General features: G+C 40.9%; 1 protein-coding gene across 2 annotated transcripts; it reads right to left on the bottom strand.

The window, feature by feature from the left end:
- Positions 1–12,179: 12,179 nt before the first annotated feature.
- On the bottom strand, positions 12,180–23,895 carry KBTBD8 (kelch repeat and BTB domain containing 8). 2 transcript variants are annotated; one of them, XM_070390974.1, is made up of 4 exons: positions 23,835–23,895; positions 23,013–23,223; positions 18,269–19,425; positions 12,180–15,458 (listed from the first exon to the last, which is right to left on the bottom strand). In XM_070390974.1, exons 1-4 carry the CDS (start codon positions 23,848–23,850, stop codon positions 14,995–14,997), a joined length of 1,848 nt encoding a protein of 615 aa, XP_070247075.1. In that variant the 5' UTR covers positions 23,851–23,895; the 3' UTR covers positions 12,180–14,994. The 2 variants fall into 2 exon arrangements, with proteins under 2 accessions (XP_070247075.1, XP_070247076.1); XM_070390975.1 differs by having other exon boundaries at positions 18,311–19,425.
- Positions 23,896–24,526: the final 631 nt, after the last annotated feature.

Genomic DNA, 24,526 nt, shown 5'->3' with positions numbered 1-24,526 from the left:
CACATATTGGATCAAACTTGGCTTTAAATGAATGTGGACATTTTATTAATTTCCCCCCACTCCCCAGTGAGTGGGGACCTGGAAGGAAGGCCTGACTGGGTATAAACAAATATTCCCCATATATGTAAGTCACGGTACTAAAATTCTGTGACCTGCTTCATGCTGGATACCTGTGCTTTAGTTGCCAAGATGGTTTCCTACCTGTGATTAAAATATATTAGTTTCCTTCCCCATCTCCGTTAATTTCGCCCTCCTCCACCACTACATTAGAAAACAGATGGAATCAGTACAAGTGTACCTTGCTTGAATGAAATGAAAATCTAAATTCTCCAAAGAGATTTGCTGTTTAGGACAAGTGTATGAAAACGCAACACTGATAACTATTCCCCCCTCTGCACCCCACCCCTTCTCATTTCAGTCAGGGGCAATGCTTCTGCCCAGGGCTCAGCTCATGCTCCCAAACAAAAGACAACCCTTCAAAAACGCTGGTGCAACAGGCTGCAAGTGTAGCAGATAAGCAATGACCTCATCATGCATATTGCACATGTGTAGGAAAACACCAGCTCTTTCCATCTGTCTATCTTTATCTGCAGCAAATTGATTTCACAACTTGTACACATGTGAAATGCCAAGCCCCATGGAAAAATGTTTGCCAATCCTGCTAAGCCTCAAAGTATCTTTCCAAACAATGGGAAACTGTGGGGTCAGAAAGTCCCAGGGCTGAAAAACAAGCTCGTGGTGAGGAGGAGGGGCATCCGTGCCTCCCCGTGATGCAATGAAGGCCTCCGTCTGCCAGGCACCGCCCTGCTGGGCAGGCATACCCTCAAGAGCAAACGCAGACCCAGGCCCTGCCCTGGGGGCTGCCAGTCCCAGTCGGGGCGGCGGGGGGGGGGGGGCGGGGGGGCGGAGGAGGAACGGGTGCACGCCGGGTGCACAGGTGTAAGCGACTTCAGGCAACATTCATTCACCGACAGAGTGCCTCTGAGCCATCCAGTTGGTTAGAGAATGAGGGGTTCTGATTCCTTAAATCATGCAGTTATTCTAAATGAATAAGCAGTTTTTAGAGTCAGAATATAAGATTTAAGTGAAGTAGTGAACAAAAGGTGCTCCCGAGTTCTCAGGAATCGGTCATTTGAGCATCAGTTTCCCCTCATGACGTGGCCTCGCTCCTTTCTCGGTTCAGTTCCCGGTTCTCCCAGGACCTCTGCTCTTGGCTCCTTAGAAAGGCGCCCCCCTCCCGCGCCTCGCGTGGGCCTCCAGCTTGGCTTCCCCCGCGCCCTCTCTGCACACTCCCTCGTGAGCACACACACAGGCCTCGGCTCGGAGCTCGGATCGCATTGGGAAGGCTGCCAAGCCCACATCTTGCCTGACCCGTCACCTTCCTTGCGTTTCCTGCCCCGCGCCCGGCCATCATACCTAGTGTTCCCACCGGCTCGGAGCTCAGCTCTTCCAACAGTGAGCTCACGCTCTCTACATCCCACCCGCTTCCTTCCCATCTGCCTTCGTCCTGGCCCAGCGCGCTCTGCTTCTGCATAAACCACAGGCGTCCTCCTGGGTCCCCACTCGCTCCGGAAAGAATGTAACGCGTCCACTGTCCTTACAGCTACATTGGATCCCAGAAGTTTAACGTCCCCTTTCAGTTTGTTTCCTCGGCATAAAAATGGAGATAGTGACAATTGGCTGCAGGACCCAGACTTGGGTCCAAAAACATAGCATATACAAAAGCATGTTGGGAAGTAGAAAGCCATGCAAAAACAGGATGTTAGCCAGTAGCTCGTAAACGTTAATATCTTTTTCATGTGCGAGGTTATTGACATATATACATACAAATATGATAAACAGGATTTTGTCATGCTGAACAGCAAATCGTATTTGTACAGCTGAGTACCCAGGAAAGTATGATAGTATTTACTTTTGGAACAGTGAAATGGAGGGTGAAGAGAAGATTTTAACCATCTCCCAGAAACCTTCAAGACACACACACACACACACACACGCACGCACACACACACACAGATGCACCTACTAGCTGTATGTCACGTTCATGTATGACTGTAAACGTGTACAGCCACATGCCGGAACTAACTCCGGCTGTAGTTCTACCGAGTGTTTATAAACTGTGGGCTACAATCATCCCAGGCCTAAATGCCCGTCACATACTGCACAGCCTGGGGTTGCAATCTAGAGACCACGGATGAAATCCGGGAACCCAGGAATGACGGGGGGCAGGCCTAGGTGAAGGGCACCACCGCCCTGGCCTCTGCAGAGGCACACACTTGGGGATGGACCCGGTCCTCCCACCTTGTGTGTGTGCTCTGATTAGTTCAACTGCTCTGCCTGTGGCTCCTGCCGTCACCACACCCACCACATACTTTCGAGAACAGGGATATTCCAGTCTTTATCACAAACCAGATGCTTTGGGTCAGGGGTGGGAACCAGATCTGGCTCTCAACAGAATTTCTTACGGCTTGTGGGGCAAAGTAGCAAGACGTTGCAAAAACTGTTAACATTTGCACTCTTGCAAAAACGTGAGGCCACAAAAAGTGTTCCTATTTCTCTCTGACTCACTATTTTCCTTTTTTCACTCTGCTCCTATTTGTAGGGGTGTTTTTCCTCAGTCCAGACTCTGCCTGTAGATTTTTGTGTGTCCATGTCTTTGTGGTTTTCATCACTTTTGGGTGGGACGGGGGTTCTAAGCAGAATTCTCAGCTGGGAATAGTCTAGAAATGGGACAGGGTCTCTTTGCATGGCTATTTCTCATTTCCTGTTTTTACTGAGGAGGTATTGAGTGCTCTGAGTTTTAACTCCATGTCTTCAGCACCCCATGCCTTGGAACTTCCCTCCTCTAGGCTCCCTGGACAAGATGCCTGCACTCTCACCCCCCCGACCCCCGCCCCCCGCTCCTGCCCCCACACACACCTGGGCCTGCACCTTATTCACAGTAACTGGATTCCTGTCCCTAGCCCCCTGCCCGTCCCTGTCCTCCTCCTGCCCCTGCACTGCCAGGCCAGGAGCCTCTGCAGGCTGCACACCCGCTGCTCTCGCTGGGTCTCCCTGAAGTTCTCTCCTGGGTGCTGCTCTCCAGGGATCCCTTCTTCCCAATAACTGCTCCGTTCCCTTCCCTCTGCCCTTCAACAGGATTTCTCAGATTCTCCTCTTAGCTACTTTTTCTTCTCATTGAGCCCATGTATCCATTCACTCAAATTCAACCCAAACTCCCAGTTCTGTTGCTAATTTTGACTGAACTCTTATCAGAGAGCACCGTGGGTTTCTTGCCATCTGAGATGCTGTGAGATCCCCAGGGAAAGCTCCATGCTCCCTGCTCCTCCTGGCTCCTGAGCTTCAAAATGCAGCTGTGGCACTTGGTTCACGGTAGGTCTTGACACCCTAATCTAAGTGTTGGAATGAGATGTTTTGAACTTATCCTTTTATCCTTAAAGGATCTTTGTAATCACATATTTCAGGAACTGAGTTATGTGACCTAAACTCTATTAGAACTTTATCTCTAAGTAGAGGACAAGATAAACTCTAAGGGCAGACCCTTTTTTCAGTCCTTAAAAACAAGCCAAGAAACTCCCCCCCCCCCAAACCCTGATATTTATTTTGCACACAGAGGTTAAAAGCTTCATATAATGGCTTTAAGTACAGTTTAATTTCAATCCTCTAGAAACACACAATGCAGAAAGGAAAGTGAGAACCGTGCGACTACAAAACTGTGACAATTGCTTTCATGCATGGATTATGAGCACAGTCTCATTAATGAGAGTTCACATGGTGACTCTCCGCTTCAGCATATAGCTTCTATTAGCTATTAAGGAAATATTGTTCCTCTAAGGCTGTTTTCAGTATATCTAAGACAGCAGTATAATTAGTAATAATACTAACAGTGAATACTTATAGTGTTCATAGTGCCAGGCATATGATAGTTTTTCATGCTTGAGTCTTATGAAAACTCTATAAAGTGGAATATATTAGTAGCCCTACTTTATATATGAGAAAACGGAAACTCTGAGAGTTTAAGTAATCTGCTTATAGTCACCAAAAACACTATAATTCCTGTTCATAAGACCTATATAAAACACTTAGAAAATATATCGCACATTTTCTATTAGTTAATATTTATGTCTAGGTTTTTTTTTCACCAAATCATACAGTTGTGCACATATTTATAGAAGAGGAAAGAAAGGAAGAAAATTATCTATTAAATCCCACTTGTTTCTAACAAAACAAACAATGGAAAACACTCTGTATATACATGGTAAGGATAATTTTCAATGACTACATCCATCATAATGTTCAATATGGTTTTCATATATATAAAAATATATCTCAAGGTGTTGGATTTTAATTAAATTATATACAATTTTAATTTGGTCCTAGAAAGCTAGGTTATTGGTTCAGTAATCATTGAACTATATGTTAAATAATTCCATGACCATATAAAATTACAAACAAAAAATACTTAACTATGATCAAGGTTTGAACATGTTTTATAAAGTGAGACTAACTTATTCTTTATTGTGAAATATATCATACATATAAAAGAGGGCAAAAATATTTACTAATAAGTAAAGAATAATTCATTCACTTAGTAAACAAATATATATTTTTGAAACTCAATATAGGGACTTCCAGACTCAGCACTGAAATGTAAAGAACTCAGAAGTTGTCATTCCAAACTGTGTGTCAACACAAGAAACATTCAAACCTGTGAAGAATTTTTGTGAGTTTATTTGAGCCAAACTCGGTAATTGCCGGGAAGCAAAATATCAATAGATTAAGACAGTGGTCCAGAGAATGGCAGTTTTGCACCTTGTTTATACATTACAATCAAAAGAGAAGACCTAAGTGTGTTACCTGAAATCCATTGGTGATGGATTAGGGAGTCAGGAGAAAGCAAAGCAGGGAAACCTCTGGGATTGGATAGAAAGGAAAATGATAGACACTTACCTCTTTTCCACAGGTAGGTATAGGGTAGTTAACAGTCAACAATGAACTCAATAACAATGAGGGGATTTGTGCTCTCCACAGGGGTGCCTGTGCTTTGAGGGGTCTGATAAAAGGAAATTATTATCCTGACATTCCAAAGGTATGTTATCTTAGGTGCACAAAGATGACAGACAGGCTCAGTTAAGGTGAAAAGTGACCTTTGTCAGGGAAGATTTCTAGCCTAGAACATGACTACACACCATAAACTGTGTAGTCACAAAGTTTTCATTTCAGACCATCCTTTGTGGTTACTTTAGTTCTCTGAGTTTGCAAGGCTGCCACGCACACCTTCCCTGAGCTTGTGAGGTTTAATATGTGGCCTCTTTTCATCCACATTTGCGACAAGGAAATGCTGCTCAGACTGAGTCAGTGACTTTTCTTGGACCCATCGGAGAAATTGGGTTGCAGGTCGGTGACCCTGAACTCGAATCCAGGTGAGTCCTGGTGCTTCCAGTGAAAATCTGCTTACTTGGACCGGAAGTCCGAAGAGCCATAGATTGGTAAGGACACTTAAATGGTAATTGTGATGAATTTCTGAAGGCTGAGCTTGGACGACACAAGAGAGAGAAGCTCCTGGGAGCCACCATCTCGGAGGAACCGCTCCCTCTGTGTGGGCTTTACCTACAGCAAGCCTACTCGACTTTCATGGTGAAGGGCTGAGAGTGCCTCTGGTGGCGGGGGGGAGAGGGGGGGGTTAATAACTGTGAAATATGCCCAAAGCCTGTTGCATCACAAAGGTCTACTGTCCAGGAGAAAATACTTTGACAGAACTTGATAAATGGCTGGGAGAAGAGCTAGCCTTCCTGTCTCACCTAAGAGGAAAAGGAAGAAATAGTCAATAGGGGTCAAGTTTCAAGGAAATGAGTTAGGAATGCTACAGCGAGGAGGGGAGATGGGGCGAAGGGAGAAAAGCTATTCCGCTGGAGCTATGTCTGTGAGTCACAGGCCCTGGCACAGGCCTACAGAAACACCGAGACTTAATCAGAGTACTGACAGTGTGCTCCCTCACCCACACCAACCAGCGTAATGTCAACGTAAAAACGCTCAAACCGGTAAAGAACTTTTGTGAGTTTATTTGAGCCAAACTGTGGAGAATTGCCGGAAGCAGAAACTCAATGGACTGGGAGAATGCTCCGGAGAATGGCGGTTTTTCACCTTGTTTTATACATTACGATCAAAGGAGGAGACATAAGTGGGTCACATGAAATCCATTGGCGATAGATTAGGGAGGCGGGAGAAAGCAAAGTAGGGGGGTGACCTCTGGGATTGGATAAAAAGTAAAGTGATAGACACATACTTCTTTTACTTAGGTGGGTGTAGAATAGTTAACAGTCAACGATTAACATGGCAACAATAACAATGAAGGAATTTACGGTCTCTGTCCTGGCGCCCAGGTACATATGGTTGTACCCCGAGGGATCCGGAAAAAGTGAAGTTACAAGTTACCCAGACATTTCAGAGGTACTAGTATGTTATCTTAGATGCAAAAAGACAATCGGCTCAGTTAAGGTAAAGATTGACCCTTGTCAATGAAGATACGGGCCTAAGACATGACTACCCACCATAACTGTTTTTAGTTAAAGTTTAATTTCAGACCATCCTTTGTAGTTACTTTAGGTCTTTGAATTTGCAAAACTGCCACGCAGGCCTTCCCTGAGCTTGTCAGGTTAGCATGTAGCCTCTTTCGTCCATAATACCAATAGGGCTGACGTAAGATTACGATAGCTGAAGAAGCTGTAAAACACAGCCTCAGAATCTCTGAGTACTTAGAGAAGCCCAAAGGAAAGAGGGGAGAAAAAACAAGGGTGGTAGAGGACTCTGACACCTCTGGTACCAATAAGCACAGCCATCGGTAAATACAGCCCAATCTCCTAGCCATGTTAACATCACTCCTCACACGGAGGGTCTACTCACCTCAGTTCTTAGATGCACCATGTCTGGTGTTCAACAAAAGTTATGGCACTCTAAAAGGCAAGGGAAACATAGTCTGAAGAGAAAAGTCAAGCATCAGAATGACTCAGATATGTCAGAGATCTTGGAATTGTCTGAGTGGGAATTTTAAACTAATCCTGATTAACATGTAAGGGCTTTAATGGAAAGGGCAGACAAATGGAAGAACAGATGGGTGATTAAGCAGAGAGATAGAAATCCTAAGAAAGAATCAAAAGGAAATACTAGAAGTCAAAAATACAGTAAAAGAAATGAAAAATGTCTTCAATGGACTCATCAGTAGCCTAGACACGTCTGAGGAAAGAATTCATGAATTTTAATATATGTCAGTAGAAACTTTGAAAACTGATATGAAAAGAGAAAAATATAATGAAAACAATGGGACAAAATACCCAAGAACTGTGGAAAATTACAAAAGATTTAACATGTACAGGAGAAAAAAAAAGAGAGAGAAGGAAGCAGAAGAAATATTTGAATAATAATGACTGATAATTTTTTGAAATTAATGACAGACACCAAACTGCAGACACAGGAAGCTCGGAGAACACCAAGCAGTATAAATAACAACAAACTTTACATAGGCATATCATATTTGAGCTGAAGAAAACCAAAGAGAAAAAGAAAATAAAAAATAAGCCTTACAGAGGAGCAAGAATAAGAATTACATCATACTTCTCTGGAAAAGCTATGCAAACAAAAAGAGAGTGGAACAAAATATTTAAAAGGTTTAAACAAAAGCCCCACCAACCTAAAATTCCAGATCCAGTAAAATTATCCTTAAAAATGAAGCAGAAATCTGAAGGAATTCATCACTGCAGACCTACCCTGTAAGCAAGGTTAAACAAAGTTCTTCAGAAACTGGCAAAATGATATAGGTCAGCAACTTAGAGCTACATAAAGAAATAAACAGTGTCAGAAAAGGCAAAAGATGACGGCAAAACAAAATATTTTAATTTTTATATTAATTGATCTAATAGCGGTTCTCAACCTGTGGGTCGCGAACAGTGAAAATATATCCTGCATATCAGATATTTACATTATGATTCATGACAGTAGCAAAATTACAGTTATGGAGTAGCAACGAAAATAATTTTATGGTTGGGGGTCACCACAACATGAGGAACTGTATTGAAGGGTGGCGGCATTAGGAAGGAAAGACTTTAAAAATAGTCAAAATATATTGAGTGGTTATAGCATAAGGATAAGTGAAATGAGTAATAATGTCATAAGGGATGAAAAGAAAGGATTGGGAACTCTGTTGTAAGATACCTGCACTGCACATGAAGGTGAACTTCGTTTAAAATATATATATTGTAGGCAGAACAAAATGCCCGAGTTTTATTGTGATGACTACAATACATACCTCACTTGTGACTCTTGATCTATGAGAAAGACACACTGCAGTGGTCAGAAACAAAGAGAATGTAAAAGGCTACTATCAGAAATGGATGGACGAGCAGGCTCAGAGCTTGATTGACAAAACAACTGTAGCAAGGAAAGATACCTTCTACTCCATTCCACTCTCCTCCTGCAGGAGCACTGATCCCACTTCCCCCAGTTTTCTGAGTCCTCCTCACCCTGGTATAATGCCAGCACTCTAGGGGGGTGGGGAGTGGGGTTCCAAGATGCCAATGACTGCCCCTCCTCCTCCTGGACTGAGGCTGCTCATGCCAATGATGAAACCTCCCACCTGCCCCATGAAGGTGCCCACTGGCCCTGGAATAACTGGACCAGGTAGATAGGGAGGGGGAAGCCTCTTTCTACAAGGTTTTGCTTATGAGGAGAATGTATGGACCAGCGTGGTATAGCCTACTGCACACCTTGGCCAATGGTATAGTCTGTTGTTCCTAAGCTACAAGCCTATGCAGCAATGTAATTTAACAAAACAATATCAGGTTAAACCAAGCATAAGAGAAAATCATAAAACCCAGAGACAAGGTAACCACGAGATTCATGAGGCTGCTGCTGGTATAATGGCATACTGTTTTACAGCAAACCTTTTTTATAAGTAAAAATAGTACATTCTAAAATAAAAATACTAGTATAGCAAATGTATAAGCCAGTAACATAATCTTTTATCAAGTATTAAGTACTGTACATTATTGTATGTACTATACTTTTATATGTCTGGCATCACAGGCTTACACCAGCATCACCACAAACATGTGAGTGATATGTTGTGCTGTGATATTAAACGGCTCTGTCACTAGGTGGTAGGAATTGTTTTAAGCTCCATTATAACCTTACTAGAGGCCCAGCCTGCTCTCTCAGCCTGGCCTGCACCCTCTTGCAGTCTGGGAGCCCTCAGGGGATGTCTGACAGTCGAACATCCTTAGTGCTTCCATGGAGGCGGGAGAGGCTCCCACTACCGCTGCTGCACTCGCCAGCCATGAGCCTGGCTTCTGGCTGAGTGGCTCTCCCCACTGTGGGAGCACACTGACCACCAGGGAGCAGCTCCTGCGTTGAGCATCTGCCCCCTGGTGGTCAGTGCGTGTCATAGTGACTGGTCATTCTGCCATTTTGTTGACTTGCATATTAGCCTTTTATTATATAGGATGGGAATACCATTGTATAAGCGGCCCATTGTTGACTGAAAAGTTATTATGTGGTGCATGACTACACTCTAGTATTTCACAAGCCTTTTCTTTTTGTTTCTCTTCAACTTATTTGAGGGACAGAACTCATAAGTAGCATGATGGTGGGGTGTAAGTGGGTCAACAAAGAGAAAGTATTTTCCTACCTCATCTACTCCCTCATTGAGAATTAATCAGTTAAACTACAGTAGATATCCATATATATATAAGCCCAAGTGTCCGTCCGACCATCCTACCGGTAGCTATGACATGCACTGACCAGGGGGCAGGCGCTCAACGCAGGAGCTGCCATGACGCGCACTGGCCATTTATAAAGAAACAGCACCACACACCTGGCACCGACAAGCCAACACTCGGCTTCCCCCAAGTGGGACACAGGCCCCGCCACCACCCCAGAGTGACACCCACCAAATCGCAGCCAATGCTGTGAAGACCCCATGGTGCAAAATGTGGCCCACAGCTCAGTCCAGCCAGGAAACGGTGGTTGTGAGTGCCGAGTAATGACGTCACATAGCAACACCCAGCTTCCTCTCCCTGCCCAGGGGTGGGCAAACTTTTTGACTCGAGGGCCACAATGGGTTCTTAAACTGGACCAGAGGGCCGGAACAAAAGCATGGATGGAGTGTTTGTGTGAACTAATATAAATTCCAAGTAAACATCATTACATAAAAGGGTACGGTCTTTTTTTTTTTTTTAGTTTTATTCATTTCAAAGGGGCCGGATCCGGCCCGTGGGCCGTAGTTTGCCCACGGCTGCCTTAGCCACTAGCCTCCTTGGAGTTTCTTCAGCCCAGGAACACGACTTGCTTTATAGCCAGGTGCAAACATTTTACACTTTAACCAAATGTCTATAAAGCATTTTCATGTGCCTCATCTCATTTGATCCTCACAGAAGTCCTGGAGTAGATAGATAGACTTGGTAGAATCCCATTTTCTTTTCATTAGCCGGAAAGTGGAGATTTAGAAAGTTTAGAAACTTGACTCAACTGAAAAGAGGTAAAAAGTGGTGGAACTTGAAAATGACTTCAGGTTTTCTCATTGTGCAGAATATAGTCAAACACTGCTACAGTTAAATATTTTACCGTTTGTTCTCCCTGTGTTATCTACATAATAATCTCCTTCATGTTGATATTTACTGCTGTGTTACTGACAATTACCTGAAAGAGAAGTCGGGATGCTTCACTGGGCTAGAAAAAGTTTAGCTAAATCAGAAAGCAGGTCTAATTAAACAAGTTTATTGTATACCTATAAAAGGCTATGTTGACTCGCACTTGTGCAATACATATAGAGCTCTCGCTGGCGCCAATCATATGCGTGTGTTTCCATCTGTCATTGTCGATCGTAAATTTATTTGACACTTCTATTATAGAGAAAGGGTGAATAGCGATAAAGTATTTCTTCTAATTAATTTCCTTTCAATGTGCACGAATCCATATACGGGGACACTAGTTTTAAATAATAGTGTAGGAGAAAAGTTGGGACTCAAAAAAAGTAATCATTAAACACAAGATACAACACATCTACCTTTCCTATCAATTTTGTTTGGAACTAATGCAGCATGTAGGAACTAGGTTAAGGTGGAAGTGAAAATCCTGATTCTTATCCCAGGTGAGGCCCTTTGGCAATTCACTTGGTCTTTGTGTTTCCTGTCCAATAAAATAGATACTACCAATCCTACCATTTTTCAGGTTGCTTTAAGACTTATCTGAAAATTCATTTCTTGTTACAAACATTTGTTGACTGCCTCGTATACAGTAGGCATTGATCTGAGGTACATAATGAATAAAACCAATTCCTAGCCTGCGTGGAGCTTCCACCTCCGTGGGGGAAGATATATGAAAAAGAAAGCAATAAAAAACAGGAGGTATGGGTGGGGGGTCGAGTCTGAAGAAAGGTGTGTTTTTTTTTTTACATAAAGTGGTCAGGGAAGCCTCTATGGAATTTCAATAGACTTGAATAAAGTAAATGAGTTGGAAAGGCTTGGCATGTTGGAGGAACAGCAGTGTGAGCTGGTGGAATGGCAATGAGGTCCAAGAGGTGGGGTTGGAGGTGTAAATCATGTAAGAAAAGAGTCCTGCTCTCATACAAAAGCAAATGGGAAGCCATTGGAGGGGTTTGAGCAGGAGGAACATAACTGATTTACAGTTCAACAGGGTCACTCTGGCTACTGTGTGGAGAACAGAATAGATTACTGGGGGTCAAAGGTGATCAAAGGGAGACTAGCGAATGTGTTCAGGTAGATAAGGTAGGCTAAGGTAGGCTAGTTTAGGCTACTGTGACAGTGGTGCAAGTGGTAACTGATCAGAGTCTGGGTATATTTTAAAGGAAGAGGCAATAGGCTTTTCTCATGGATTGGATATGAAATATAAGAGAGAGGAGTAGAATAATAAGAGGTTAGGCCAGAACAAATGGAACAAAGGGGTTACCAATATAAGTAAGCTTGCTTTAGAATTTAAAGAGCATTATATAAGGTGATATTAACTAGCTCATTATGCACCAGAAGCCAAATATTTGATAGATTAAAATCTCATTTTAGTCCACCATGACATAAGGTATTTCCTGATTTTCACCAAATATTCATTCTGCAAATTCATTAATCAGAGGTCAGTTTACAATGGAAGTTTTCAATCAGAAAAAAAGTTTTATTATAAGAAACAATGCCATCATGTAAAAATGCAAAAAACTGTGCAATTTTGGCAAAATGTTTAAAAATATCTACACATTTGCCCCCAAAGGACTACAGTACTTACTACATACCTGAGCACTGAACATTGAATGACATTTAAACTGCTTCACACAGGGAATCCGATTCCTTGCGGATCACTTCCACTTTTTTTCATGCACCAATGAGATGAGCTTGATCTTATGGATCAACTTTGCAGGATAACAGAAAACAAAGATGGGAAACTAAAGAATACAATTAAAACTTTCCTATAATATAGTTATACCAAGTCCCGGTTTTTAATGTCTAAAAAATATATAGGAAAGTGCTACATACGTTCTTCAAATGTAAAAACAAAGTTAAAGTGGGACAGGCATATTTTAGACCTTTATTTTATTTAATTCTTCGGTCCCATTGTGCATTTTACTTATATTCTTAACATACTATGCAAATGTACCTTCACTATCTAAACATATATTCACACATATTACTCATCTTAGTTTTCTTAGTCATCTTAGTTTCATATCCAAATCATTTAAAAAGTGGCAAAGTATCCTAGTTATATAACTTAAACAAATAGTTATTCATACAAAATTCAACATATATTCTATTCCCATAGCAAATTCTAAACCTTGGCTTTGACACACTATACTTAGATCACACTCCCAACATAAATTTTTATAGTAAAAGGATCAACTGTTGTGCAGATCAACAGGAAAACAATCTATTGTGGGACCACAGCATGTTGTACTCCTATTGGTCACACGGCACATGTAAATTACTAACTCAGCGTTCTATGTCATATTTTCAAGTAACGTATTTTTCCTAAATAAATACAGAAGATTGTCAAAAAGCATCAGGAAATCTTAGATACTCAACAAAGCTTTCAAAATAAATTACATGAACATCTCTTGCAAAAGTTAATTACTTCTGTTTTTTCTTCTCCTTTGCAATACAACACTTTAAAGATGCTTGAAAAAACTCACAGAAATAGTCCCCAAACAGCATAAAGATGAAGGAAAAACTGGGAAGAAAAAAAGGTTATTGGTTGACAAAGTTTATAAAGAGATTATATATACATTCTCAAGGCCAGTAAGAAAAAGAACCACATATCTAGCTTCACAAGGCTAGATTTTAAAATGTTAATTCTATAAATCCTGTCTACTTTGAATTCTTCTTCAGAAAACATTTCCTACAGTAGAGGTCTAAGATTGGAAAGTTTCTGAAAAACGAGGTATGTGATGCAAAGAGGCAATGTTTTAAAATTGTTTCACAGTATCACATCACAATTTGTACAAGAGTTTCTAATACAAACCATGCCAATTTGTTTAAAGAAAATCAAAATATTCTAGTTGAGGACAGACTCTGCACTATACCTGTATCCTTTACTGATTATTCTAGGCATAGTAAAAAATAAGTTACCGATCCAAATATCTACCTAAGGTATTATGAACGAGTTGGTTTGTCCTTTATGTGAATATTCCTAACTGATGGTTAGAAATTCATCTGTTAAATATGAAACATGATTTAGTACCTATAATGCTATGGTCCTACTCACTCACTCTTTCCTTCTCAATCACCTTCAGCTAGAGCAAAGTTTTCAATGTAAAAATATTTATCACTGTTAAGTGCAAAAATTAAAAAGAAAATGAGGTTTTAATTGTCACATGTAACTTAAAAGCCATGAAATTCAACCACTGCACGAGTTTTGTTTCTGTGAAACAGAATTTTAAAAGTAGGTATAAAACTTCACATTATGCTCTGTGCAGAACAGAAATAAGTTACCTTTCATTGTACCGATTAAGACTAGACAAGTAGAGGATGGAAAAGGAGATCAGGTAACAAAATGGCCTGTGTTAGTGCAAACTATGTTCAATCTTCTCACTATTCTAAGACTGAGTTAGACCAATAACTGGCCATATCTTGCTATCATGTAAGTAGAGAATCTTGTGAAATCACAAGAATTCAACAGTAAAGTATGATGGCCAGAGAACTCATACCAACTTGAAAGGCAGGCATAGGCTCAGACCATTGAAATCCGTCTAGCTAAACACACGAATGAACTTATTATGCTAGCACCAGCCACCTGTGAATGTGAACCCTTCTCAGGATTTTTTAAATAAGACAGTGTTAGCACGTGAAAGTTATCAACAGAAAACAGCTACTTTAAAACTTCAGCTTAATTTAAAGCTATATGGGAAATAATATTATGAAATAATTAGACTGAAAGTTCTTTCTGAGATGATTTGTTTTTCCCTTCGATTTACTCTAATAACAGAACACATTTAAATCTCAGTACACTTGAAAGCTGTACATATATATGTATATATATATATATATTAAAAATGAGAATCTAAGTTAGTGCTTCTCTGTGTTGGAGAGGTCACAGCTAAAGTCCTAGTGATATTGCCTCAGAGTTTTACCCGTATTTAAAATAAAAAGTCACATCACACACTATTTTGGATGACTCTCTAACCAATAATACCTAATTGCTCTTATAAGACTGCATAGTTATTAATTCATCTGGTATCTCAGAGACTATCACAAAATTCTAGAATGAAAATGATTGCTTTTATACCAGAAAAAAAAGCGCTGATAATTGCACTTTGTTACCTTTTGCTACTGAAATGAAAACATCACAAGGATGAAAAGACATCCCTCCCTACACTGTAATCTTTCAGAGCACTCACTCCGTGCACAAACTCCCAGCTTTCTTAAATACTGACAGCACTTCTTATACCATTGAAAGACAAAGTTTCCTCAAGCAGTAGATGTCAGTGAGCTCACTAAGGCCGGCTACTCAAAGTACTTTCTGAAGACACTGAGGATAGAGTTTAGCAACAGCACATTCAAAATGCCGGCCAAGGTCCCAGAGCCGATCTGGGGTCTCATATACTTTCATCCATTGGTCAGTGATGTCATCATATTGATAAAGAGAATTTTTTCTGCTGGTTCTGAAGACAAGTTCCTCAACGGTCACTTGAGTAGCTCGAACAAATAAATGAAGTTTATTCTGGAAAAGTACCAGTTTAAGGTATGGATTGATGGATTCATCACATGGAAAGTCCTTCTTACGAGTCCATTTATTTAGCTCAATGTCATAGGCTTCTACAGTAAACATGCGTTGATGATTTCCACAGGTTCCAGCTATGTAGTAGATAGAGTCTTTGTATACAGCTGCTAAGCCCTGGATTCTAGGCACAGTCATAGGGGTTAAAAAACCCCAGTAGTCTTTTTGAGGCTCATAGAAGAGGAAAAATTCTCCTGAAAAAGAAAAGAAAAAGAGAAAACAAGATTATGTACATTTACATGTCTCTTTTTGGTTGTATGTTGAAGACTAAAAAACAATTTTTCAAATATTTCACTTTCTAAAATATTGCTTTTATAATCTCCAGAGATACATTATTTATAAAATAGCCTAAAACTTCTTTGTTCCATGGCACAACATAACACAGAATATTATAGTCGGCCTGAATTGGGAGTGTTCATAATGGGGAGAGGTGAGGAGTGATTTTGGCCTGATGGCAGAACAATAGTTAAGACCTGGTTTGGACCTGGCCAAGTAGCAAAGGTTAGAGTGTTGTCCCCATACGCCAAGGTTGTGGGTTCAATCTCTGGTCAGGGCACATACAAGAAGCAACCAATGAATTCATAAATGAGTGGAACAACAAATCAGTGTTTCTCTCTCTCTCTCTTTCTCTCTCTCACCCTCCCTCCTGCTCCCTGCTCCCTTTCCTCTCTTCCTTCCTCTTTCTAGAAAAAAATCAATAAAACTTTGAAAGAGATAAGCTAAAAAACTTAAAAAAAAGACCTTGTTTTCATTTATTTTATCCAATTATATATTCAGAAAATGTATTTTAAGCCAGTTCTACAGAAGCATTATTACTAACTCGAGGCTGTGCAAGAGCAGGCCTTCCTTCCCCGGGCTGCCAGCACTGGCTTCCCGCGCAGCCTCGGCTTCGTCCAAAAGGACGCCTGGTCTAATTAGCATATTATGCTTTGATTATTATAGATGGTTAGTCAGTGAGGTCAAAGTCTATATATAGCTTGATCAAGAATAAGCCACTATAAATTTATTTGCTCATTATTTATTTAATTAGAAGATAGTACATGAAATTGTTCAGATTTGTGTCTATGGTGCATTTTGTGTTCATTTTAATATTGCCAAAATGCAAAGACAAATATTCAACAGGTGAAAACATGCTTTACATGATAGAAAACACACACATAGTTTATAGAGGTGACTTTGAGTCTGTTTCAATTCTATTTTAATAGTAAAGGGTGTGCTGAGTCAGACTGCTAATATTAAAATGTCTGAAAGAATTCAACTAGTGAAGACTTATAAGAATTTAGCTAATTATAACATTTCTATAAAATCCTTGATATAAAACTCTGAACCCTTTATGAACAGATTAAATACCTACATGAGCTTCTGACTACTCATGTCAAGTTTATTTATATAAAGAAGCTTTGTTTAGATTAGAAATACCTACTTCTAAATTGAGCTTCTCCTTGAAAACTGTTTTGAACTAGGTTTACTCTGATCTACAAATTTAACTGTCTGCTTAATAGTGATGCTGTAATTTCAATTTTTCTTAAAATAGCTTGTTAAACTCCCTGCCTTCACTTGCACATCACCTGCCCTTAAATAATGAACTTCTAACAGGATTCTTAGTAAAGAATATAGGAATCAAAACTTTCTAACGTGTACTACCCCTCTACAAATTTCTTATGGAAAGCAAAGATGATACATAAAAGAAAGTTGACTTTTACAATCTAAAATCCACTTTAATAAATTAAAAGCAATGATGGGCAGTTAAGAAAATCCTCAGAGCCTCAGATTCCTCTTATATAAAATATAATCTTGGATCAAACAATGTTCATTCCAGCTCTGAAATTCTATTAATTCAATGCTACTTTGCTTTAGTATTTATATTAATATACAACCTTTACCTTCCAATTGAGTGTCTTACAATTAATTCTACATTTATCAACTAACTGGTTAGCCAGTAAGACCAAAATACATGTAAAGAGAGCTTCCTCATATTGGATGCTACAACCTATACAACCACACTCAATAGATTATACATCCATTCTTATATTCCAGTTTTCAGCAAGACCAACACACCTTAATCATGCCTGTGTTTCTCAACTAAAATAAGGCACTAGAGAGTACTACTCCTGGAAAATTAACTTTTACTGAACTTTAAATATATAAGTTCAAGCTTTGCTAGGAAAATTTAAGTCAAATAAAGGATTAGAGCAAAGAACATAACTTAAAGAAAACAAGAGGATAAGAACTAAAAACTCATGTGTATCTACAAAAAGTTGCCCCTTTTTTCTTGTTTTATTAAAGTCATAAGTACAGAAAACATTCATATGTAAGCAATTAAGAAACACAGAAGAGAGATAAGGATGACGGTATTATTGACATTGCATTCAACATTCAAACAACTAAAATGTGTAAACCCAAACATAAGGAAAACATTAGTAATCTCAAATCAGAACCCTGGAACAAATGTCTGATTTATTCTCACCTAGTCACTTTTTCTACCTCTCCTATATCATTTAAAATCTTTTAAAAAGCTAAGTATATTGAATATTCCCTCTTATTTATAATGTTAAAGGTAAGAAAAAGGTGACATCTCAAAGTTTCCAGTGGAAAAAAAACTGAAAACAACGTATCAGGGAAGGTAAAATAAACTGCACTAAAATTAAAATTGGAAGGCTGTAATTTAAAACTTTGTAACCTTTGCAATCATAAAGCTTATACAAAATTCTTGGGTGATTGATTAATATATCCTTAGTTAATGCTTTGTTCTTTCTCTTCTAAACTAATCTTTAAGTTCCATAAGAAAAATAGTTGCTACATCTCCTGATTATATATTATTGAAGAGCAAAAAAAAGGTCATGTATCAACCTTGCTTTCTTGTTTCAAGTCTTAAAAACAGCTCTTAGAAATAGTCCTCCAAAAATACTAAACTACTACTTATTAAAGAATGCTTTCAAAAATACTTATTCCACATAATGTCAAAACACAAGAACATAAGTAAAACACAATTTGACAACTTTACCTGCTACCCTTTCATGAAGAACTAAGCCACTTAGGCACCTACCCTGTAAAACATAGATCTTCTCTTTGTATTCCACAGCGTTATGGAACTCCATTGCAACAGGCATTGCGCAAACAGTTGTCCAACAATTTTCTCTGCTGTCATAGCACTCCACAGATTTTAGTGAGTTTCTCCCATCACCTTCATAAACACGCCCTCCAATGGCATACATCTTACCACAGCAATACACCAGCTTGCAGCCTATTCTGGCTCGCAGCAAGGATGGTTTGGGTAGCCACCTATTGGTGGAATGGTCATACATCCAGAAATCATTTTCTGCCTTATGGTCAATGGATACTTCGCTGCTGCTTGGCCGGTATCCTCCTGCAATGTAAATGTCATTATCTGGTGATATAAGAATCCCAACTTCTCTTAGATCATTTGGTGGCTTGCATAATTTAAACACTCTTCCTGTGACTATATCTAGACAAGGCACTGTTTGCTTCTTTCCTGAGTGTTTGTGGGCAGCATCAAAACATATGATCATTTCAGATGCAGTCATTCCAAGTCTTTGTGTACAGCCATTAGTATTGGATGGTCCCTTCTCTACATAGCTTTTGGCTATAGCCTGTGCAAACTGAGGTGGAATTTTCTCTATAAAGGTATCTTCCATTAGAGGAAAACGTATGCATTTGGCAAAAATTTCTGGAAGGTGCACTTCTCTTTCATTCTGTTCATATTCGAACCACCTTACAATGCTTTCATAAACATGCTCTTCTCGGTCCACGTTTAAATCATCACTGTCTAGTATACTTATCAGTTGGTCTTTTGTCAATTGGAGAAACTCCTGTTCTTTGGTGACACACAGAAACTTTTTACGAATGTATTCTTTTGATCGATATCCGAGTTCCTGATGACCATAATGATCGGCAAAGATGAAGACCCCAATAGAATTTTGTGGGTCCAAATGACTGATCATATACTTAGCGCACTGGTCTTGGATGGAAGGAATCTGGAAGATGCTAGCTGCAGTAAACAAGGCTTGAACATTGGCCTCTGTCAGAACAACTCTGGAGGTGTAGGCATACTTCAACACTAACTCCATTGATTCAGCTTCAACACCGACGATTCGAACTTCTTTTTGAGAACTTTCTGTAAGGCCACTAGTGAACATGGATCTACGAAGGAAAAAATACTTAATATTATATGTGCTCTATAAATAAAAATTATGGTGGCAAATATTTAGCAGTATAAATTTACCACAGACATAACCCTTGAAACTGAAAAATATTTCCTATTGTGTTTCCTTATATTCTGAATGAGGATTAAAGTTGCTCATCTAGCAGAAAAATGTAGTCTGCCTCATCTCGAAAATCTTACCGGGATCAGTCCACTCTATGCCAGCTCTGAGACAACATATTCCAGGACACCTTCTACTCCTTAGAGCTCTTACCCAGGCTTCTGGTCAAGTTGCATTAGGGACTTGAGATCTTAAATCCCCAGGCCAGTCAGAAAGTTTAACACTTACAGGGTGTTAATGTGATGCATTAGCATACAGAGACTGTCTAGCAAAACTTCTCATGTCCCAGGGGAAATTTACAAGGCAACTCATGCCCAAAATATATCTTTATAATTTTCATCTTAGAAAAACAAATCACTCTTCATAAGTTCTTATTTTCTACCTACTTGTATTTAAAACTATCTCATGCATGCTTCCTTATTCATAATAAGGAATATACAGAGCATGACTTACCCTTGGACATTTTGAAAACCTTTTCTTCAAAAAATATACGTAATATTCTCATAGTTGCAATATTTTACCTATTATATCTGTGTGTGAATAAAGATTATGGTAGGCTGATAATAATGTCTACTTCTAAAGGGAATTTAGGAATTAACTGATTCTTGGAGATAATGGTTTTTAAACCCAAAACTTTTGCCTTTGAGGCCAAGCTCTTTGTTTTTTGTTTTTTTTATATCTGTGCATTTATGGGCCTTTCTTGGCCTAAACATTAAATAGCCAAAGCTTGGCTCTTTAAGTATTAGTTATTTACAAACATTATTTGTGTTTCTTTTCTTCCTTTAAGGTTTCTTTCAAAGCTGCTCTTAAAATTAAAATATAAAAATCAAATCCAAAGCTCTTTTAAAAGCCTTTTCAAAAAGGGACTGCGTGCCCTAGAATGCTGACTAGATGTCTATTGAAAAAAACTGACCTAACATTGGTGATAAAGTTAACTATACAGACCCATTCACCTCCCATTTTATTTTCAAGTGTCATGCTAAGGAAAATATTCTTAAATAGGAGGATTTCCAGTCCTTTGGGTCTCCATCAAATGAATTTAAAAATGCAGTCTGAGAAATCCTGGAGGTATACAAGGTATCACAAGGACTCAGCTTGCCGCCTGGGTTAACCATCTTTGAGTCCTATTTTTACTTCTACAATGTAAATGTTAAGTTTAATATCACACAGGCTTTTTTTGATGACTGAAAACTAGATGTTCCCATGTATGAGCTGGTTTTCAACTCAGGTGCTGAAAAACTCAGCAACACAGTTACCAATTAAAGAGAAAAATATCGCCCTTCATTAGGTACAGATGAGCTCCCAAAGGAGCGCACTGGTCCAGGTCCCTTTATCATGGGAACCACTGCTGACCTGACAGGCGGGTCTCCCAACAGGAGCAGTGTGACACCTGATGAGCGCTCCTCGGTTCTAACAGGTGCTTTACGTAAACTCTGTGTAAAACAGAAGCACTTCATCACACAAAACCCTGAGCAGCAAAGCCTTTGTAATAATAGAATTTTAATTCTGAGAAGTCATTGGGATCATGAATCAGCCATGCCAGATTCCAAGCTATTCTAATGCTTCCACCAGTGATGCAAGACTTAGAAACCATTAAGTATGACTTTCCAGATTTCACCGCAACTGCACTGTGCCAAGAAACTTCTGTACAAAAACGACAAGCAAGAGGAAAAAACCTAATCCTTAAGTGTTCTAGCCAAATATCTTCATTTGAATTCAGAGATCTAATTTCTTAGAAATTAAGAAAATGTATTATAGCATACTTCCTTTAAAGTGATTTGTCTAGGTCTTCAAAACTAATTTTAATTAAGTATGGCATTCAATGATATAAGACAGTATAACATTTCAGTAAGGCACAGACATTTTCACTTTGAAGTTCAATGTTTTGGGTTTTTTTTAACTACTTATATCTTATGTAATAAAAATTTCTGAAGGGCAACTTTAAAGAGGACCCACACTCTTAAAAGCCATATCGAGACTAAGAAGCCTGGCTCTGGAATCAAATCCAACCTCTGCCACTTCCTAGACGATTTAGACAGGCCACTTAACCTGCACCCTCACCTCAGTATTATCAAATGTAGATTGGGAATAACAACTATGCAGAGACAGAGTTTTAAACATGATATAAAGCAATATATGCAAAGTAAGCTTAGCCCAGAGCTTGATAAGTATTTAATTATGACATATATTTCAATATTTTTATGCATAAATACCCTAACCATATCTAATGGATACTCTGGGTAAGTGAATCTCACCAATAGTTTCCATTATCAGCCCAAACTTCATAATTTTTGTGTGTGTCTTTTTTTTTCCTTTCCAGCTCACTACCTCGTGACGGTTAATACTTAATAGTCCAATGACCTACCCTACCTAGCAAGTCTAAATGGTTACCTCACAAGCATGAGGGGGAAGTGACTATATTTAACTGTGTTCTGAGAAACAGGAACCAGAAACTACCATGGGGAACACTACACTGCTATATGCCCTATAAAGGTAAGCACCTTCAAAAGGAAAGAGTGTGGCTGAGAAAATTACTTCCTGTTCATTCATGCACATTATTGGACATTGAATGGATTTTTTTTTTTTAAAAAAAGAGCATTTGAAACAAAAGAAATTAAACTCAAGCAGGAAGCTGCCTTTATCACTGATCTTTTCTTAGAATATGAAATTATATTTTAGACTCCAGTTTTAAAATTTAACTTTTCAAAGTTTCATACAAAGATGGATACAAATGAAAATGAGAACTTAGCTTTGAAATGCTTCAAAATCTTAGAAATAATTATTTGTCTGGGGCATAAGGTACACAGAAAACTACATTTCACTTATTTTTATTTCACTGCTTTTATCCCCAAGGCAGTAAAACAATCTATTAATAGTAGTCTCTTTTCAAAAGAACAGGCTATTATGTTTTAAACTCTAAAAGAGTTACATGCACTAAAGGAGTATGCATCATGGATAAATGTTTGGAACGAATTCTAGACCTGCACTGCCCCATACCATTTTCAGGGATGGAAATGCCCTATCTGGGCTGTGCAGGTGGCAGCCACTGCCTCCATGTGGCTACTGAGCACTATTTAAAGTGGACAGTGTGCCTAAGGAACTGAAGTGTTTAATTGTGTTTCATTTTAAATAAAGTTTCGATGCCACATGTGGCTAATGGCTGCCATACTAGGCAGCACAATTCTAGATTTTCTGGTCATTTACCTGAAACAAACAAACAGAAACATACTAACTTAAAACAAACAAACAAACACCTGTATTCTAGAAGAATCCCACAAGTCAAAAACAAGAAAGAAAAAGAAAAAAATAGGGACTGTTATCCTTTTCCAGGAAACAACCTCCTGGGTGTCATTTCCGTGCAGCGCGTCCATATGGTATCAGCGGCCCGTGCGGGGAGGGGGCCGGTCTGCGGGGAGGGGGCCGGTGTGCGGGGCCCTCCCCTCCGCCCTCCCAGCCGCGTCGTACCTGAAGTAGGGGCTGATGGCAGCGAGGACGTTTCTATGGCAGGAAAACGCTTTCCCGCGATCCACTTCCACTACAATGTCTGTCAACTGGCCTTCCTCGTACATGGTTCTGAGCTGCCTAAGAACACTGCACGCGTGAGCGGGGTCCACGGCTTCGCCGGCGGTGTCTGCGGACGGCGTCCCGGGCGGAGGCGGGGAAGGCTTATTTCCATCTAGGAGAGAAAGCGGACAACCACGGGAGTGCGGGGCCGCGGACGGCGGCGTGGGGTGTGTGTGGGTGTGTGTGTGTGTGTGTGTGTGTGTGATTGTGCGTTCGCCGGCTTGGCGTGTTTTATTCCCACGCGGAACGCACGTGTGCACACATGCCTACCACCCAACGGGGCCGCGAGGCTGCCCCCGGGCGAGGCGAGCTGCGAGGCGGGTTCCCGCGCCCGCCCGCGTGCCTCGGAGCCCGGCGAGCCCGCAGCCCGCAGCCCGCGCTCGCGGAGGGGCCGCGCGGACCGAACGGCCGGACCGTCCCGGCCGTGCGCCGCGGGCACGAGCCTCCTGAGGGACGCGCGAGGGACGCGCGAGGGACGGCGGCCGCCAGGACCGCTTCAACCGCCTCCCGAGAGGTCGGACCGGCGTCGGGTACCCGGCCTCCCCATCCTCGTCCGACCGCACCGCCCACCGCCCTCCTCGCCATCCATCTCCTCCCCTCATCCCTCTTCACCTCTCCATCTTTCTCTCCGGCCCCGCATCGCCACCTGCACAGCTCCCAGCCCGAGCCTGGCCCCGGCCCGCCTCCCCCGCAACACACCTCCCTAGCCACGATACGACCCACCTGCCGACGCGGCCATTTCTCTACGGGGCCCCGCTCCAGCTATTTAAAGAGGAAATGTCATTTCGCTTCTCTTGCTCCCGGGTTCCGGCTCTTCTATGCTTCCCCTAGCCAATGGGGTGACCTATGCATTCGGCTCCGCCCCTCGTTTCCTAATTCCGGGCGTTGATTGGTCAGAACACGCGCAAGGCGCCTCGGGAAATGTAGTTTTATTGCCCCCGCTCCCGCGTGGTCCGGGTCGGGTGGAGTCCAAAGCCGGGGATTCCTATTGGTCGGTTCTGGAGGAGGTGGAGAGCGTAGAGGCAGCCAGCCTGTGTCCTTGGGGCGCGCAGTGCCTGCCAGGAGAGGTAGTCCTCCAGCCCAGATAGCTGTCATTCTGAGGGGCTGGGGCAGGGGAAGCTCTTAAAGGGCAAATTTCCCCATGTTAGGCCTCTCCCAGGGCCCCAGCTCATTTTTTGTTTTTTAATCTTGTTCTTCATTCCCTAAACCTCCTGCCAATGACTAGCTTCCAGTATGAAAGCAGGCTGTGAAACCAGAAAAATTGGGAAATGGACAAAGGCGATGTTGTCCAAAAGATGCGAAGGAAATCTGACACCTCACCCTGCAGAAAAATATCCGGAGGCCCCAAAGCAACCCACCTCTGATGAGTCACCTGTGACACCCGATTGAAACAGCATCTCCTTGGCCCAGTGCGC

The sequence above is a fragment of the Myotis yumanensis genome, unplaced genomic scaffold (assembly GCF_028538775.1).
Source record: "Myotis yumanensis isolate MYYU_CA2020_CCGP unplaced genomic scaffold, mMyoYum1.0.hap1 SCAF_14, whole genome shotgun sequence".
Lineage (NCBI taxonomy): Eukaryota > Metazoa > Chordata > Mammalia > Chiroptera > Vespertilionidae > Myotis > Myotis yumanensis.
The sequence above is the reverse complement of the archived record's forward strand: the minus strand, read 5'-3'. Positions and strand labels throughout refer to the sequence as shown.